This window comes from Histomonas meleagridis (genome assembly GCF_020186115.1).
Source record: "Histomonas meleagridis strain 2922-C6/04-10x chromosome Unknown contig_11, whole genome shotgun sequence".
NCBI classification, from domain to species: Eukaryota; Parabasalia; order Tritrichomonadida; family Dientamoebidae; genus Histomonas; species Histomonas meleagridis.
Window position 1 is genome coordinate 25,344 of NW_027150754.1, and position 18,640 is coordinate 43,983.

General features: G+C 26.7%; 4 protein-coding genes across 4 annotated transcripts; 2 read left to right on the forward strand and 2 right to left on the reverse strand.

Moving 5' to 3' along the window:
- Window positions 1–1,700: 1,700 nt before the first annotated feature.
- GO595_000619 (uncharacterized protein) lies at window positions 1,701–2,822 on the forward strand (the record flags this gene model as incomplete). The annotated part of the gene is made up of 1 exon (XM_067919519.1): window positions 1,701–2,822. One exon carries the CDS (start codon window positions 1,701–1,703, stop codon window positions 2,820–2,822), a length of 1,122 nt encoding a protein of 373 aa, XP_067779088.1.
- Window positions 2,823–6,217: 3,395 nt separating this feature from the next.
- On the reverse strand, window positions 6,218–7,712 carry GO595_000620 (uncharacterized protein; the record flags this gene model as incomplete). Its single annotated transcript, XM_067919530.1, has 2 exons — window positions 6,218–6,232; window positions 6,288–7,712. The coding sequence occupies 2 exons, from the start codon at window positions 7,710–7,712 to the stop codon at window positions 6,218–6,220; spliced, it is 1,440 nt and encodes a 479-aa protein (XP_067779089.1).
- A 3,082-nt stretch (window positions 7,713–10,794) lies between these two features.
- On the forward strand, window positions 10,795–12,213 carry GO595_000621 (uncharacterized protein; the record flags this gene model as incomplete). The annotated part of the gene is made up of 1 exon (XM_067919541.1): window positions 10,795–12,213. One exon carries the CDS (start codon window positions 10,795–10,797, stop codon window positions 12,211–12,213), a length of 1,419 nt encoding a protein of 472 aa, XP_067779090.1.
- A 1,529-nt stretch (window positions 12,214–13,742) lies between these two features.
- GO595_000622 (uncharacterized protein) lies at window positions 13,743–14,216 on the reverse strand (the record flags this gene model as incomplete). The annotated part of the gene is made up of 1 exon (XM_067919552.1): window positions 13,743–14,216. The coding sequence occupies one exon, from the start codon at window positions 14,214–14,216 to the stop codon at window positions 13,743–13,745; it is 474 nt and encodes a 157-aa protein (XP_067779091.1).
- Between the last annotated feature and the right edge of the window lie 4,424 nt (window positions 14,217–18,640).

Genomic DNA, 18,640 nt, shown 5'->3' on the forward strand with positions numbered 1-18,640 from the left:
GCAATTATTCAATTTTACGCAATCCGTTTCTCCAAAAAATTTATTTATGATACGCACCGTGTTCTTTTTGTTGATGTTGGTGCTTCAGGAATTAGATCATATCGAGTTGAATTTAAGTTAGATGGAAATAATCCGATTGGAACGCAGACAACATATGAATGGAGTGAGAAAACTGGAGGTATTAGTTTTATTCGCAAAGTTGCTGAAAAAGAAAATTGTTCAATTTCCAAAGCACAAAAACTACTTATAAATAATGGAGATTCCTATGAAGAACTACTTTGTGATGATTTAGATGAGATTTATCGTGTTGTAGAATCGTCACTTGATGATGAAATCGACGAAGTTCAACTCATTGGAGGTGTGACACTTTTCCCTTTTATCAAACGATACATTCAAAAAGTGGTCGGTTATATTGATGTTTATTGGGATCTCCCACAAATGGAATCCGTAGCACTTGGGTCAATATATCTTTTACAATCCTCACTTAATGAAAGTCAATATCCAATGATACCACTTACCAAGCCACCCATTTATACATCTTCATGTAAATGTGGGAAAAGTGAATTTGAATATTGTAATCATCGGAAAGGTTGTCAAGAATATATTGTCTTTCAAGACTTTAATTGTACCAAAATCTTCATCACAGCGAATAAAAAAGAGATTCCAGAAGGCGCCGGAAATATTATTGGTTCATATACACTCAAAAATATAACGAAACGTCGTAATGATGATAACAAAGTTCGGAATTTACTTCTCATTATGCAAAGTCCTTCACCTGTAATACGAAGTGCATTAATGTGTAAAGGGAATTCAAGAAATTGTCTGCAAGTCGAATATGAAATGCAATCATTATATGATCGAATGTATGAAACGAAGAAATTAAATGTAAATAAAATAATACAAATAGAAGAAGAAAGAAATCGGAAAAATGAACTTAAATCAAAGCTGAGTTTAATTGTAGAAAATATGAACAAAGTCGAAATTTATAATGATGAAGTTATGGAAAAAGCTAAAAAAATAATTTCGGGAGAAAGTGACGCAAACATAAACGAGATAAGAAGAGTCATTAAGGATTTGGAAGATATGAAAAAACATTGGGATGAGATATAGTAAAATGTTTGAATTGTGTTATCTTAAATAATTTTTTTTTTTTGTTAAACAGAATGAAAACATAAATTTGTTTATAGATTTATAATATTGGGAACTTAATGTACAATGTAAAATTTTTATTTTTTAACTTACATACGTATTAAATGAAGTTATATGAATGATATATATCATTTTATAGGAATGAAATAAAGCATATTCGATGTTTTATGTGCTTGAAAATTTTAGTATCCATATGGTATGTGGTAGTTGTCATATGTATAATGATTTATGTAAATGTTTGATTCTCAAAATGATTTTTTATGTAATTTTCAAATCATTTATCAAAGAACTAATGAATTTAGACATTTATGGATTAATAACCAAAATTTGAATGCAATATGATCACCTTTCGGACTTTTTTAAGTAAAAAGTGATAAATGTTCAAAACCAAGGATTCCACAACATATAATTTATCAAAAATCAATCCTATAGCATTATTTTCCTTTATTTTTATAGTATGCTTTTTTGGGTGTTATAATACATGGAACAGCAAATTTTATCAAGTCAGTCGAATGAGTGTAAATCGTACCGAAAATTCATTAATTCGTTCAATGAATTTTAGTATCAGCTCTAACACAATTAGATTTGCATACGAAAGTAGGTGTGTCTTTGAAATTACTTGTCGAAGCGTTCAATCGTCAATAACCATTGCAGTTACAGAAGGTATATTCACAACCAAATACAGAGGATCTGGAAATAGTTTCAATTTCGACAAGAACTCAACCAAAAATCATATATCATTTTTTGTTCTATCTAGTTTCTATGGTAGACCAACAGTTTCATTTTATTTTGCAAACACAATGATATTCAACAACACTGTTGAAATAAATCATATTAGTCTTTTCTACCCTGGTAACAGTCTTTATACAATTCGTGAAGAAGAAGATCATCAATTTTCATCTGTTATCCTTGACCACAAAAATCTCCAGACGTTTTTCATTTCAGAAAATGTTATTAGCTCTTCAAAACTTGAGTTTTCACATGGAAGATATTTCAATGTTTTGGAGAATATTGACAACAAAGCTGATAATTACCTTAAAGAATCTAAGCCTAAGTGTGTTAATGATGATTCATATATTCATATGTTCATTGCTCCTCCTGATGGAAATCCATATCTATTTTTTACAGATGTTATAAACCCACTTGCTAATCTCCTTCGTGATGAAGGCAATGCCTTAACAATGGTTTATTATGATAAGAGTAATCAATATTTCGATTTTCTTTCCAAGTTCCAAAACGTACGTTTATTTGATGCGAACAAAAACTGCCAAAAATTCAGTGAGCTCAGAATTAGGGCAAAACCGTCAAATGACTTCACAAATACAAGAAATGCTTTTGGCGAGTTCAATATTGAGAATAAAGTTATTTTTCTTGTGGAATCTAAAAACATAAGTTATACAAAAGAAATTTCTCAATCAGTTTGTGTTGAATGTGTTGATGAAGTGTTAACATATCCACAAGATTTTAACGTAATATCAACTGCGATACATGGTTCACGTGCATTGTTTGTCGACAATGTAAATAACGCGGGATATATGGCTCTCTTAAATGAAAATTCTGTTTTCGGATTATTAACAAAAGACGAACCACAAAATGATAAATGGGTAAAGGAAATGGCGAACGACCTAAAACTGAAATATGTTTGGAAAAACTATACACAAGAAATAATATAAGATATAGGCGGTATAAAGTCTAAACTGTCTGATGATGTTTGATATGATTTAAACAATAAACTTTATATATAATTTAAAATATAATTTTTGTTTGTTTGATAATGTTTCAAGAAAAACAAGTCGATTATGCAACTATGTTGTTATATCAACGTTAATAGCCCATATTCATGCTACATTCCACCAAGTGTTTTACCACATACAAATTCAGATGCTGCATTTGGTGAAATTTGGGCGGTATTAGGTGAACTTGCAGATTTAAATATTTATATTACTCATGTCTTTAAACCTTACTCTATATATCCTCATTTGATTTGATTTTTTTAATGATTCACATATAATATCAATAACGTCCAATTATATATTATAAAAAAAAATAATAACAATTCATAATTACAAGAAAAAATATATTTTCTTGTTGACATATTAAAATTAGGAACTCGGAGAAATTTGTTTCCATAAATATAATCAAAAATATTATTTCGATGAAGTTCTATTACAATTTCAAGTGATTCTGTAAAAGATGAATGATGTCATTCACACAAATGAATAATTTCAAGATTCCCACCAGCAATTGCATATTTCCCAGTATTCCTTAAGTGAGAATTATTTTAATAATATATGTTTAAAACATTTAATTGAACCAAAAAATGCTCCATAATCAATAAGTTTAACACTATTTTTATTAACAAATGACCATCTTTCATAATGTGATGACTGAATTAGTTGACTAAAATTTTCTTGTGACAATATTTCTTGAAGTTTTTAGATTTCATCATTTTGCGTTATTTGTGTGATTGGGTTTGGATTAACTCCTTCTTTAACATATTTCTAATGATTTATATCATCATTTCTTGAAAGATCATTAAAAAAAATCTTTTTTATATATTTCGATATATCTAGATTAAGTATTTATATAATTCAATGATTATTCATAAACAAAATTTCATTCATATCAAACATATGATATAACTTTCAATGATTATTCATAAACAAAATTCCATTTATATCAAACATATGATATATCATTCAAAGATTATTCATAAACAAAATTCCATTTATATCAAACATATGATATATCATTCAAAGATTATTCATAAACAAAATTCCATTTATATCAAACATATGATATATCATTCAAAGATTATTCATAAACAAAATTCCATTTATATCAAACATATGATATATCATTCAAAGATTATTCATAAACAAAATTCCATTTATATCAAACATATGATATATCATTCAAAGATTATTCATAAACAAAATTCCATTTATATCAAACATATGATATATCATTCAAAGATTATTCATAAACAAAATTCCATTTATATCAAACATATGATATATCATTCAAAGATTATTCATAAACAAAATTCCATTTATATCAAACATATGATATATCATTCAAAGATTATTCAGAAATAAATTTACATTTATATCAAACATATGATATATCATTCAAAGATTATTCATAAACAAAATTCCATTTATATCAAACATATGATATAATATTTCGTATACAAATTCAAATTAATTTTTTTTATTTATTTACTTTTCTTTTCATCGCATTTATTGGATTGACATTTTCCTTTTTTTCTTTTTTCCTTTTTTATCATTACTTTCGTCATCGATATGCAAAATATTTTGTTCCTTATTAATTTCCATATATCTATACGCGTCTGTTATAATATTACTTGGGAACGACTGCGTTGTTCTTCCATATTCTATCGATTTAATATATTGTGGTATCATATCTACGAATATTATGAAACTATTAATAGTTTTTGCGCTAATTGTAGTATCCGTTCTATATTTTGCGATAATATGTTGTAACACGTCGAAGAAGACTTGCATTCCTTCATTAATTATTTGGATACCTGAAGACACAGAGAAAGTGTTTAATAATTCGATGAAATAATTTAATGCGATTGGGAACAAATGTAAATTCTTTGTAATTATTTCATGTTCAGAAGAATATATACATTCTTTAAACAATGGTACACCTAATAACATACCGAAATAAAAGAAGAACATTATTGCGTCTGAAGTTTTTGTAATTTTATAATTATTAATTAATGAAATTTCGATAAAATGATAATTATTCAAATTAGTAAATAATTCTGCTATAAGGAATTCTTTTTCATTAGAATTATCTACTTTTCGTTTGTTATAAGATGATGATATTATCGATGTAAAACCTGGTAAACATTTCTCAGTAATATTCATTATAGAAGTACGTAACATATCTCTAATAACTAATATATTACCTAATTTGATCATTTCATTTGCTGCTTTTTGGATTTCAACTTTATTAAATGATTCAATCCATTTAACACCATCAATATGAAAGTCTTGTAACCATAATGCGATTTCACTTGATAACTTTGTATAGATATCAAAGATTTGATACATAGTTTTACTTGCATAAGATATTAAGATAATATCTAATTGATAACCTGAATGAATACCAAAACTTGAAATTAAATGTTCAAATGAATCTAATGAAAATAATTGTGACGCAGGTTCTGTACTAAATGATTTAGAATGTGGTAAATATAATGAATTCTTATAGCCTTGTTGTAAGAATCGATGTAATTGTTCTTCTAAATTCTCAATAACTGAATGTCCAACATTAACTTCTTCTGTTAATTTAAAATCACTATGATCTAATTTTAATTTAGAGATTAAATCTAAATAATTCACATTCTCTGTCGAACAACTATTTTCAAATATTGCTAAATATAATTTTTGAGAATATGATATACTTAAGAAGTTATAAATAGGCCAAACTAATTGTGTAGCTGCAGATATACTTGAATCAATACTATAACTATTAGGTTTACTCTTCTTAAATAAGATTTGATTTGTATTATTCGTAATATTTTCTGCAATATAACTCCTAAATTTAATATTACTATCTCCAATATCAATTGTATCTGGTATATGACCTAAACATATTTGGATTTGTCGAATTTCATTATTAAGATTTGTAAATGTTTCCATTTGTTTATCATTAAACGTTTCAATCGAATGAATAAATGGTAATGGATTAAATAACGTTTGAAATCGATTTTGTTCAATAATTTTTGTAAATGGTGAATCTGTTAAATATGTATTTAATACTTTATTCAAATGTGTCATGATATCTGCTCGAATTGTAGTTATATTATCACGCATACCTTTTAATACTCCTTGATGTATAGACATTGATATAATATCTAAATTAAAGATCGAAAATAATTCAATAATTACTATGTATAAATCTTTTTCACATTTCCCTTCTTTTATAAATTTGACAAAATTAGATGTAAATCGCCAAAATGTATGAATAGGACAAAAACGTAATAATGATTGTATTGGTGATTGTGCTATTTCCATATGGAAACGAATCGTTTCTAAATGTTCAAACACTGGTTGTAAATAAGCAATTCGTTTTGTACGCTTTAATAAGTTAAAATAATGAACTAATCGTCCATGCGTATATAAAAATGGAGTAAAATCATATCGTGTACCTTTATCAAATTCTTCTAAATCTACTGTAGTTTGTAAGTCATATAATAAATCTCCTAAATATGCTGTGAATGATTGTTGCCAAGGTAATGAACCTGATGAAAATTGTTGATTAAGTTGCGCTAAATATGAACAATCAATTGATCCTAAATTAAAGATTAAAAATCGTGAGAAATCAGTCGAATACATTATATATACTTTGACAAGTGTAACTAACATATTTAAGAGTTCAATGGATTCATTAGTAATAGTATTAATGTTTTCAAATACAATGGATAATTCATATGATGAAAATGATGTTAACGCTGTGATTTCATGCGTTAATTTGGGAGCATACATTGGATTAAACTCAACTATACGAACAACACCTTTAAGTAAAACTAATAAATGTGTTATACGTTGTGGATGTGAAATTTGTTCTTTGATTTCTAATTGATATTTGATTTGTTCTAAGTTAACTAATGGCGCATTTTGCCATTTCTGATAAGCTTCATGTAATTCAATAAATGGGATAATGACAGTTCGTGATAATGAGATTCCATAACTTTCAGAAAATAGTTCATTCATTAGGGCTTTGAATTGTAAATGCTTCTTAACAAAGTCTGGATATGATAATAAGAAGAAATATGACATTTCTGTAAGACATGTAAGATTTGATAATATGATATGTTCAAGATTTGGTAAGGTGGAATCTGGTTGGGTTTGAGTCTGCGTGAAAATATCAAAGTCTTGCCAATCTATTAATGGCCATTGTCCTAATACTTGAATTAAGAATGGACCAACTTGTGATATAAGTTGACCTAAATGTGATGCAAAAATTCCTTCTTTGGTCTCAAGCATTTGGAATGGAGAAGTGGCACATGATGAACCAAATCGATAAACTTCTAAAATATTATTAGTAAGTTGTGGCTTGGGATCAGTAATAGCTCCTAGAACAGCAATAGCTCGAAGGTGTGAAAAGTGGAAGAAGAAAAAGATAATCTTTGAAAGCATATTAAATAGTTGACAAAAACGAATTGAAAAAAGATAGTTCCAACGGATATCTAATTCAACCGAATTTTCACATAATTTAAGAAGAATTTCTCTTGTACTACGTGCCCAACTAACAATATAATCAGAATTTTGTGCAACGACTGATAATTTAGCCTTGTATTCAGCTAAAAACTTTTTTACATTACTAGGGTATTTTTGAGTGCCTTTTCCTGTAAGGATTTTGATGTTATCTCTCACATAATTAACAATTTCTTGGCCACGTTTTGATTTAAATTCTTCTTTTATTGCAACCTGGTTAAGAAACATACCAATCTGATCCAAGCGAGCTGTCACTAAATCGATATGATTAAAAAGAACTTCAGCTGTGTCGAAGGCTTTCGATGTCATTTGATATAAAAAATTTTTTATTCAAAAATTTGCGCACTTTTATTTATAACCGGTTATTTTCGGTGAATATCAAAACCGAAAATTCAGCCGAAAAATTACATTAATTGATCGCTATTTTATCCAATAAAAACTATTATTTTATTTAATCAAGGTAAAACATAACAATTATCGAATAAAAGAATAAATGATTAAACAAATAAATTTTTTTATACATAAAAAATGCGATTTTATTAAAAACAAAACAATGTCAAAAAATTACAATTTTTTGAATGCTTTTTGATCGAAAATACTCAGAAATATATGTATCGTTGCAATGATACTAAAATTTTTATTCATGAAATTCCTTACTAATTTTATAATATTTATGTGAGATATTTGCCAAATTATTAGCTTTTGCCTCCAAATCATTTAGTTGCTCGCCTCTTTTCTGAGCGTTTACCAACAATTGTTGCATATTTTCTTCTAATTCACTTAATTTACTATCGACTTTTTTCATTCTTTGATATTGAAATGCACTGTCCATATCTTTCATAGTAATTTCTTTTGATCCGAAGAATTTCATGAAAGAATTTATTTTCGGCTTTTCAATTTGAGGCTTATTTTCGAAAATTGTTCTTTTTTGTATATCTTTTTCAGGGAGATATAAATAAATTTGTTCTTTTTCGAACATTAAAAATCCTTTGAAAGGGATAAAAACGATTTTAACTTCATTTTCAAGTGATAAACAAGCAATTCTTTTCTGGGATATATCAGGCAAAGGAATTATTTGTATTGTGTCATGTAACTGAAGAATTAAAGAACCCCATTCAGTAACCATTGCATTAACGATTCCATTCATTTGAATACATTTTAGTTTCTTAAATTTGGTATCATTCGGAACAAATATAAATATATTTTCATTAGTTACAATTAATATATAATTTCCTTGATTAGTAACTTTACCTTGTTCATTAATGACTTCAAATAATATAATGTTTTCATTCATTCCACAAATTTCTTTATCTGCATTCCCTAAAATTAAATGATTCTTAACAGAAATCGTGATTTTTTGATCAGTGCCATAGTCACGCCACATTATAGTACCTTCTGGTGGATAATAACTTTGTGAACTTTCATAAAAAAATGAATCTTGACTTAAGTCTATGAAAATTAAAATATTCCCTTTGCAACAAAATGTTAAAATTGGACGTGAATAATTAATTAATTCGAAATCTAATTTAATCATTGGTTGTTTTGCTTGGTTTGTTATATTAACAACATTTAAATACATCGGATCATTTTGAGTGATTAACATTTGTCCATTTTTAACATGTAATGGAATTCCTGCTTTATTATCATAACATCGATAAAATTTATAATCTTTAAAATCTAAAATCTTTTTATCACTAAATATATACAAATGATTTCCATCAAGAAATGCTTTTTTAGGATCAAATAATTCCGTATAAAAATGTATATCTGGATTTAATGTTGTATCTAAGTACATTATTTTTCCTGTATGTGTAACAATTGCTACGAATTTCGGTTCCGTTCTTTGGAAGAAATTCTTATAACATATTAATACTCCGGGAACAATTAATTCATCTTTACCTAATGAAAGTTTTTCCATGTTATTAATATATACTTTATCTCCCATTTTAGTATGAACAATTGTAATCCAATCATTCTCAGTAATCATTCCTGTATAAATAACAGTGGAATCATTTTGTACATCTAATTTTTGTAGAATTTTATTTCCATATATTTTACATGGAAGTCCTTCATCTGTTGTTACTGATGCAGTATAATTTATAATATCAAATGATTTGGATGAAATGGAACAGTAATCTTTGTTTACCATTGTTTGGAGATTAACTTCTTCGATTTTATCATTCAAAGTGATATAAAATTTGGTGTCGCCGGATGAAAAGATTGACCGTGGATTTAAGCCTTCAAATGAATCAACATATAATTTGGTGAATGAAAGTTCTTCAATGGAAAAACCATAAATTGATCCTTTGTCTGTGAGAATCAAGGCAAAATTGGGATAATCTGGTGGAATTGCAATGTCAACAATGTTGAATGATATGGTGGTAGCACGTAATTCTATGGAATCTTGATGAACAACCCAATGAGAAATTATTGAAGGAACTTTTCGAAATTCTGAGTTTTGTAAAAGATCAAATGATTCACTTCCTTTGTATTCATATTTACGGAATGGATGATTATCAACAAGATATCGACTACAAGCTGATAAAAAAGTTGATGTATTGGGAAGTGAAAATAGTTTACAGATTGGCGAATATGTCGACTGATCGGAAACAAAACAATCTCCGCTTGAATTAATTACGTGGAGTTCTCCAGAAGCTGTTCCTAAAGCAATTAATTGAAAACGTGGTTCATAAGCAATTGATACAACCTGAGTTTTAATTGATAAAGTAAGCGATTTAAGGGAAGTAGTTAATTGTTCTTCTGTTGGTGGTGGTAGATTGGCTGCAAAAAATCGCGAAATCATACGATACTTAAGTTGTATGCTTTACAAATAAACATGTCAGTGTGACAACTGTATTTGAATGATTTATTTTTTTATGGCGGCACGACCGTTAGATTTCAGGTACAAAGAATGAAAAGTATACACAGAAATAAACTTCTTATGGAATACCCAAGGGAAGAATTAGAAGGGGAATTCCTTAAGAATTGTGAAATTTTAGATAAGAAGACAGCAAATGTTCATAAACTCGAACAAAAAATTCAATATTTATCTTTAAGACTTTCAAGACTCAAACAAAATATGCAATTTGCAATTACAAATCAAGGTGTTTTTGTTCAAAGTCAAACACCATTTGCATTTCGAAAATCACAAATGAATGTAAAAGAACTTCAAGAAAAAAAACTCGAATTAGAAAGTGAAATATCACATAAAAAAACGCAACTTGAAACATTAAATCGTCAAATTATTTATTTTAAATCTCTTCAAAATTTTTCATCAACAAGAAAACAAAACAAAATTTCTAGAGCACCCCAAAGTAAAGTTATCAATCTCACTTCACAAGATATTCAATATGCAATCGAAGAATTAATAGAGAAAAACTCACTTAAACAAATGAGAAATCGCTTAATTGCTGCTAGTGCAATTTTACAAGAAGATTATAAATCTGCAGAAGAACCTTTAAAATCATTAATGGATTCAATTGGAGAAGATATGAGTCTTTTCGATGTTCTAGAAAAATGGAAACAAATTCATGATAAAGAATCAAAAATTAATCTTTTAACAACACGTCTTAATGCGTTAGAAGAAAGATATGAAGAATTAAAGGATATTCATGAAAAGCAAGAACAACAATATGAAGAAGAACATAAAATTATTGAAAGATACCATCAAGAAGCAGCTGAGCTTGAAAGGCAGAAAGAAATCAAAGCAGCAGAAATTCAAAAAATTAAGGAATTAAAATCATATTCTGAAAAATTACAAAAAGAAGTTAATGAATTGACAAAAACAAAAGAAAAACTCCAAGATGATCAAAAAGAAAGAAATGAACAGATCAGAAAACAATTTGAAGAAGGATTTTCCAATATGAAAGGAGAAGTTAAATCACTTGAGGATGAATTATCTGATACAAATAAACAAAATGAAGCACTTGAAGAAGAGTTAAACAACATTAAACCTCAATATGAAGAGACAAAATCTGATAGAGAAAAGGTTGAAAATACATTAAATGAACTTCAAGAAGATTATAAAAAAATATTAGAAACATTCTCAGCTATGGCTGATAGTCTTGATTATGATCCTTTTGAAGATCAAAGGTTTTTAGTGTTCTTGTCACAGATGTCAGAAAAAAGTTGGACACCGGAGACCGTTAAAAAGTATTCAAATTCAATTGAGAAGTTAACCGCCATGCTCGATGAGCAAAAAGAAAAATTAGCAAAATATGAATCAACAGAGGATATTTTAAACAAACGCATCACTACCAAACGTCAGAAAATTTCGACGTTAGAAGAACAACTTAAAAATCTTTCACAAAATCTTGATCAAAATGATAATGATAAAAGAAAGAATTCGGATTATACAAGATCTGCCATTCACATTAAATCCTTCGAAAGTCCAAATAAGGTTGGTCAAGGTCTTGTTGAAATTGTAATATATTTTGGAAATTTCAAACCATCTCCTTCTATTGCGAAAAAAGACTCAAAGTTTTTCATTTCGTTAAGTCTTTTTGATCAAGATCCCAAAGAAACACAGTACATAGATCCTACTTTAGGTTTTTTTGATAGCAAATTATCATTTATTTGCAAAAATGATTTCGTTCTTAAGGTTTACATAGAAAAAGGTTCCATCTTTGCCCAATTTTGCAGAGTTGCGGATGGCCGAACCTCCAAAATTGGTCAAGTCGAACTAATCTTATCGCCATTCATCGAAGGGACACGAAAGTTCACATCAACTGCAAAAATAATGAGCAACAGCGAAAGGGAAATTGGTGAAGTAACATTCGAAGCAGGAATCTCAGCTGCTCTTGCCCGGTAATCACCTTAACAACTATTTGTATTTGTAAATTTGTTTGTAATATTAATTTGTTTTAATTGAAGTATTACTTGTATTGATTGTTAACCAAGAAAATCAATGGTCGAATCTAATTAGAAGCTATTTAATAATTTTAATGATTGGTTAAATGTAATAATTGTCTTTTCATGTTTAATGGATGTGGCAATTGCAAAGGAAAATCAGATTTTCATTTTGGAGATTCTGCAATATTTAGAATTTGTTGGAAATAACTTTATTTTTCAACAATACGCATTTTCCCCAAAGCTTTATATATAGAAGATAATATATTATTTATTTCATTTTCCAAAAAAAGCATTTCATTTGCTTTATCAAAACGATTATTATCATCATTGCTAACATATGTTAGTATCTGGATTTTACTTTTACTTTTTTACTTGTGCTTGTCTTTTGTACTTTGTGTGGAGCTATGAATGATAAAAAATGCATTAAAAAATGGCCAGCGTGAAGCCTTGGTGAAATTTTTTCCCTATATCATGTCAACCGGCGAGTTCCTACATATACTAATTTGTTTACCTATTTTTTTAATTTTTTTTATAAATCATTTTTTTTTTTCTTTTTTTCATTCTTTTATTATGATAAAATTCTCTTTTATTTATTAATTTTTATCCTTATTATTTAATAGTAACTCATTTTTTATATATTCGATATTTTGAATATTCCCTAAAAATCATTCCCCTTTAAATTTATAAATCAAAAGTGTTCTAATTATTTTGATTTAATTAGTCTATATATATATATATATATATATATTCTTAAGAATATATATTTTTTCATACATTATTTATTATATCTTTCACAAAAATTAGACATATTGTAAATAGTTATAATATTTATGTTTTAAAAGTTAATAATATTATTTCATTAATTAATGTTTTTTTTCAAGTTAATGAAGATCAACATGTAAATTACATCATTAATTAATGTATAATGTTCGAAAAAAAAATATATTTCAGCTAATTTATGTAATATATTTAATACATGTTAAATTATATTAGAGAACCGATGAATTGCATATTCAAGAAACAAGACACAATAAGGTATCGTCTTTATCAAAAAGTCGTCATTTTATGAGAATTTGTATCGTTTCATTAAGAGTCAACCCTTATAAAAAAATTAAAATTAAAATAATTTAGTATTTAACAAATAGCATTAATAATTATAAATATTTTTTTGGTTTACAGATTAAAATTATTATAAATGTGTATCGATTTATTAACAAAACAATATTTTTTTCGACGGTCACTGCATCTATTTATGTCCAATTAAAGGTTTATAATTTAATCATATGAATGCGTCTTTATCTTGACGGTAAATCCACATATTTCACTTAATAATTTAATAATTTTCTTTGTTTTGTTTGTTTGATGATTTTTTCATTTTTATGTACAACTTTAATAATAAAAATACTTGAAAAAAATGTAACAAATTTCTCAAAGAGATTTTTTTCAAAATATGGGAAAATAATGAATATGCAATGAATTAGAGTATATTCAGTTATTGTGATTTTGGGACGCTTGATTCATAATATTTTTCATAAGGTTTGATGGAGGCTGTGACATAAATGTTCCTTTTTGAAGGTTTTCGATTAATTCGGGTGGGAGGCATCCATGGGTTGAATAATATTGACTAACAATTTGAGCGCCTAACCAATTTACATATGATGCCATATCCGTTGGTTGTGGGAGTGTTGATATGTCATTTGCAGCGTTGATAACTGCTTCACATAATGGGTTATAATCATTTTGTTTTTGCTTGTAAGGTTCCTCAAATGAGTAACTAGATTCTTCGTTATACAAAGCTCGTTGTTCAGGAGTGTATGAAGCCCATTCTGCTGCTAATTTTTGTGATATCATTATTGGTGTTAAGTTTGGGTTTTCAATCGCAGTACGTTCTCTATTTCTGGAAATAAAAATCGTAAATGGAGTATCTCTTGGTGGAAATCCACCTGCATCTTCTGGGATCATGTGAAAGAAACAAAATTTCTGAAATTTTAACGTGCGAAAAAATCATTAATTCATAAACGGGCTCCTGCCTTAAGGGTACCCTAAAAGTTGTACGTGAAATAGGAAAAGTTTATCTTATTTTATTTAAGGATAAGGTTTATTTTGGTGAGCATTTTTCGCTTACAAGACTTTGTGTGCTTTATTATGTTCAAGAAGTAATTGAACTATTTCTGTATTACCTTTTTCAGATGTTAATGTAAGTGCTGTTCTAAATATTTTTAATAATTTCCAAATGCTATATTTAAATATTAAAACACCAAAAAAAATATTAAATAAAATGAATAAATATCTTTAGCGTTAATATCAATTCCTTTTTGTTCAAGAAGTAATTGAACTATTTCTGTATGACAATTTAAAGATGCTTCCATAAGTGCTGTTTTGAATATTTTAAATTATTTCCAAATATTATTTTGAAATCCAAAATTATTAAAATAAATATTAAATAAAATGAATAAATATCTTTAGCGTTAATATCAATTCCTTCTTGTTCAAGAAGTAATTTAACTATTTCTGTTCTACCATAATAAGATGCTTTGATAAGTTCTGTATAAAATAATTTAAATAATTTCCAAATATTATTTTGAAATATCAAATTATTATAATAAATATTAAATAAAATGAATAAATATCTTTAGCATTAATATCAATTCCTTCTTGTTCAAGAAGTAATTGAACTATTTCTGTATAACCATTTGAAGATGCTTCCATAAGTGCTGTTTTGAATATTTTAAATTATTTCCAAATATTATTTTGAAATATCAAATTATTAAAATAAATTATAAATAAAACAAATAAATATTTTTAGCATTAATATCAATTCTTTTATTTTCAAGAAGTAATTTAACTATTTCTGTATGTCCATTTTCAGATGCATACATAAGTGCTGTCCAAAATAATTTAAATAATTTCCAAATATTTTTTTGAAATATAAAATTATTAAAATAAATATTAAATAAAACAAATAAACATCTTTATCATTCACATCAATTTCTTCAAGAAGCAATTTTACAATTTCTATGCATCCATTAATAACAGCCCATAAAAATGCTGTCATAAATAATACATAAAAATTCCAAATATTTTATTAATACATCAAAATATTGAAAAGAGTTTGATCTTTGACATTAACATCAATTCCTTTTTGATCTAAAAAATAATAAATAAGTTCAAGATTATTTGATTTAGCTGCATATACCAAAATATCTTTAGGACGCTGATTGGTTTCAAGGAAATATTTTACAAGAAATATATTACCGATTTCAGCTGCTTGATTAATAATGAAATTATTAATTTTCATTCCGTTTTCTTGCAAAAATTTAAATGTTTCATAATTATGATATTTAATACATTCCATCCCTAATTCTTCTAAATTGTCAATTTCAATAATTTTATTATCATAAAGATATTTAAAGATAGAATTATGATGGAATTCAATTGCTATTTCATATGCTGCATTAAATGATGAATTATTTTGTTCGCATAAATGAATGATTTCAATATTTCCACCTGCAATTGCATACATACCTGTATTATCTATTTCAGAACCATTCATAAGTAAATATTTAAAACATTTTCCTGATCCAAAAAATGCTGCATAATCAATTAATGTAACATCAACTTCATTAATGAATGAACATCTTTCATAAAGTGATGGTATAACATATTGATTAAAATCAAAATCACTTTGTGATGATATTTCTTGAAGTTTTTCTACTTCATCATTTTGAATTGTTTTTGCTATTTCATTTGGATTATGTCCTTCTTTAATTAGTTTTTTATGAAGTTCCCAATCATTCTTGGAAAGTTTTTCAATATTTTCTTTGATTTTTCGTTCAAAAAGAATACAATCATTTAAGTTTTTAAATGCTTTTTCTGACATATGATGTACGAAATATGGATTATCGTGTTGAGATTGAATAATTTTTGGTTCTAACAGTTCATTTTCTATTAGCATTTCAAGAAGATAATCTGATTCTTGTGTTCCACGAATGAGTAGAAAACGAGTGAATATATTTAAAAAATTTGATTTAATTTTATTACTTTCTAATACCAATTCCTTAATAAAATTAATATAGATTTGTGAGTCTTGGATTTTTATGGCAAAGGAATTGTATAAAATTTGACTAACAACTGTGTTATAAGATATATTATTGATATATTCAAATTTGTTAATTATTGATTTTACTGATTGAGAAATATTTTCTTTGTTCAAATTAAAAATTATCTTTTCAATCGATGTAAGGAAATTCCATTCATTTTTGGTTTGATTTGTCATTTTCTTGCTTGACATTTCTTTGCAAAAATCTCATAAACAAGATGCTGTCAACCAAATAAACGGTCGTTTCAAATCAGAAAATCAATTTTTTTCATTTTCCACTTAACTAAATTTAAAAAATATAAATAAATATACACGTTCTATTCAATAAAATTATCTTAGCCAAATTTTGTTATCATACTTTTTTATGAGCAATCTCCAAAATTTCAAAATACTTTTTTGGGCTTTAGGATTAAATACAGAAGTTCAAATTCAATAAATATATAGAACTAATAATAGTCAATATTAATTGATATAATTTTTATATAGTTTTCATTCTGCTTTTAAGTTATACAAGATTTTCAATATATATAGATCAGAGCAAAAATTCAAAAATCTGTCTTTGCAATTTTATATAATTTATGTGTTCTATATATAGGATAATTCTTGAAACAATTTATTCATTATTGGAGGCTCTGGACAAAGAAGAAAAAATAACTTTTTGAATTAATTTTGCGGTTACAAATCCATCAAGATCCGTTCCTTAACGAGTGAGAGATACTCACAATAAGAAATCACAAAATTAAACAGAAAATAAAAATATTCTAAACATTTTTTGAGCAATACTTGTATATACTGGTTTAGATGTGGTAATTGGTACATTCAGTCTTTACTTAAATGACCGTTTGTGTATTGTATCGTACACGAATTCAAATGGAAAGTGACTAAATTCAAAGGAAATTTTAAAAAAATTATTATATATTCATAAAAATTTGTCAACTGTTCTTATATGTAAAAATCTGATATGTATTAAATTCATCACAAATAATTTCAAAATTAAAAAGAAATCTATAAGAGGGAAAGTTTGTTGACAGCGTCTTTTATAAATTTATAACGGTCATTCATACGGGAAAATGAATCATATGATAAAAAAGAAAATAATTTTTACAAAATGTTTATAAATATTTATAGTACAGTACCGAACACGAAAATCTGTCCATCGGCCGGAAATTTCCGGTTCCAAATCATGGATTTGATCGTTTTATATTCAATTTAGTGTTGTGCAACCCTAACATATTGGTATTACTTGTTGAAACAAATGCCTGATGGTGAACCGCCAAATTATAAAAAAAAATTCCAAACACTCAATCCTAGCTGTCCCAAAATTGATTGAACTTGAAAGGCTTATATTCGCTTAACCCAAGAAAATTTTGGGGAATCGTTTTTTGCTACAGACAAACCTTGTCAATTTTAGTAGCAAAAAAATTGTTAGAATATTATCATCAAGATTAATAGGCGGGGAATTCCCCGGGGTTTTTGGAAATATGATATAAAAAATTGTTCTGACCATTCACCAACAAACATCGAATAAACAACACCTGTTCTCTTTACCTTTTTTATATACTTTTTCGACATTTTTGTTTTTAATTTCAACTTCCAGTGCAGCTCATTAAATCATTTAGTCTCTCTCATTTGTGATTTAGTACACCTAATTTATTAATATAGAAATTTAATCATTTTATCCATCACATTTAGGCTTTCAATATCCACATATAGTTTCGTTTCTTATTTAATCATTACTAACTCATTTATCTCTCTCTTTCAAACATCTGTGATTCACTTAATCATTTTTTTGCATTTTTGTCTATTTTGTTTAATTTTTTAGTATGTATTTAAAATAGTTTTTGTGTTTTTAAATCTTTAGTTATATGTTTGTATTTGCTGTTTAACTTCCCCAGTTTATTGCTTCAGTTTTTGAATATAAATCCGATGATTTTTCATTCATTTGATTCTATTGTTGGAAATCTGCATTGAGTTTATTAAAAATATCCTTATTCTAAAATGTACACCCTTTTTCCCCTCCAATATTATTTTATTATTATTCCCCCAATAGATATGTGGGTTTAAATATATTATAATGTTTTATTAATAATGATTCATCATAAATCTTTGATTCTCTTTCTTTTTCAGCATATGTTATTTATAAGATTTTTCATTAAAGGCATTCACCAGAATATGAAACTCAAAAAATGTGAAGAAATTCTAAAAATCAATAATTTATATGTTTTTGTTAGCTTCTCAATAATTTTTTCATCAAAATCTGACGTTTTGCTCCATCTATTTTTTATCT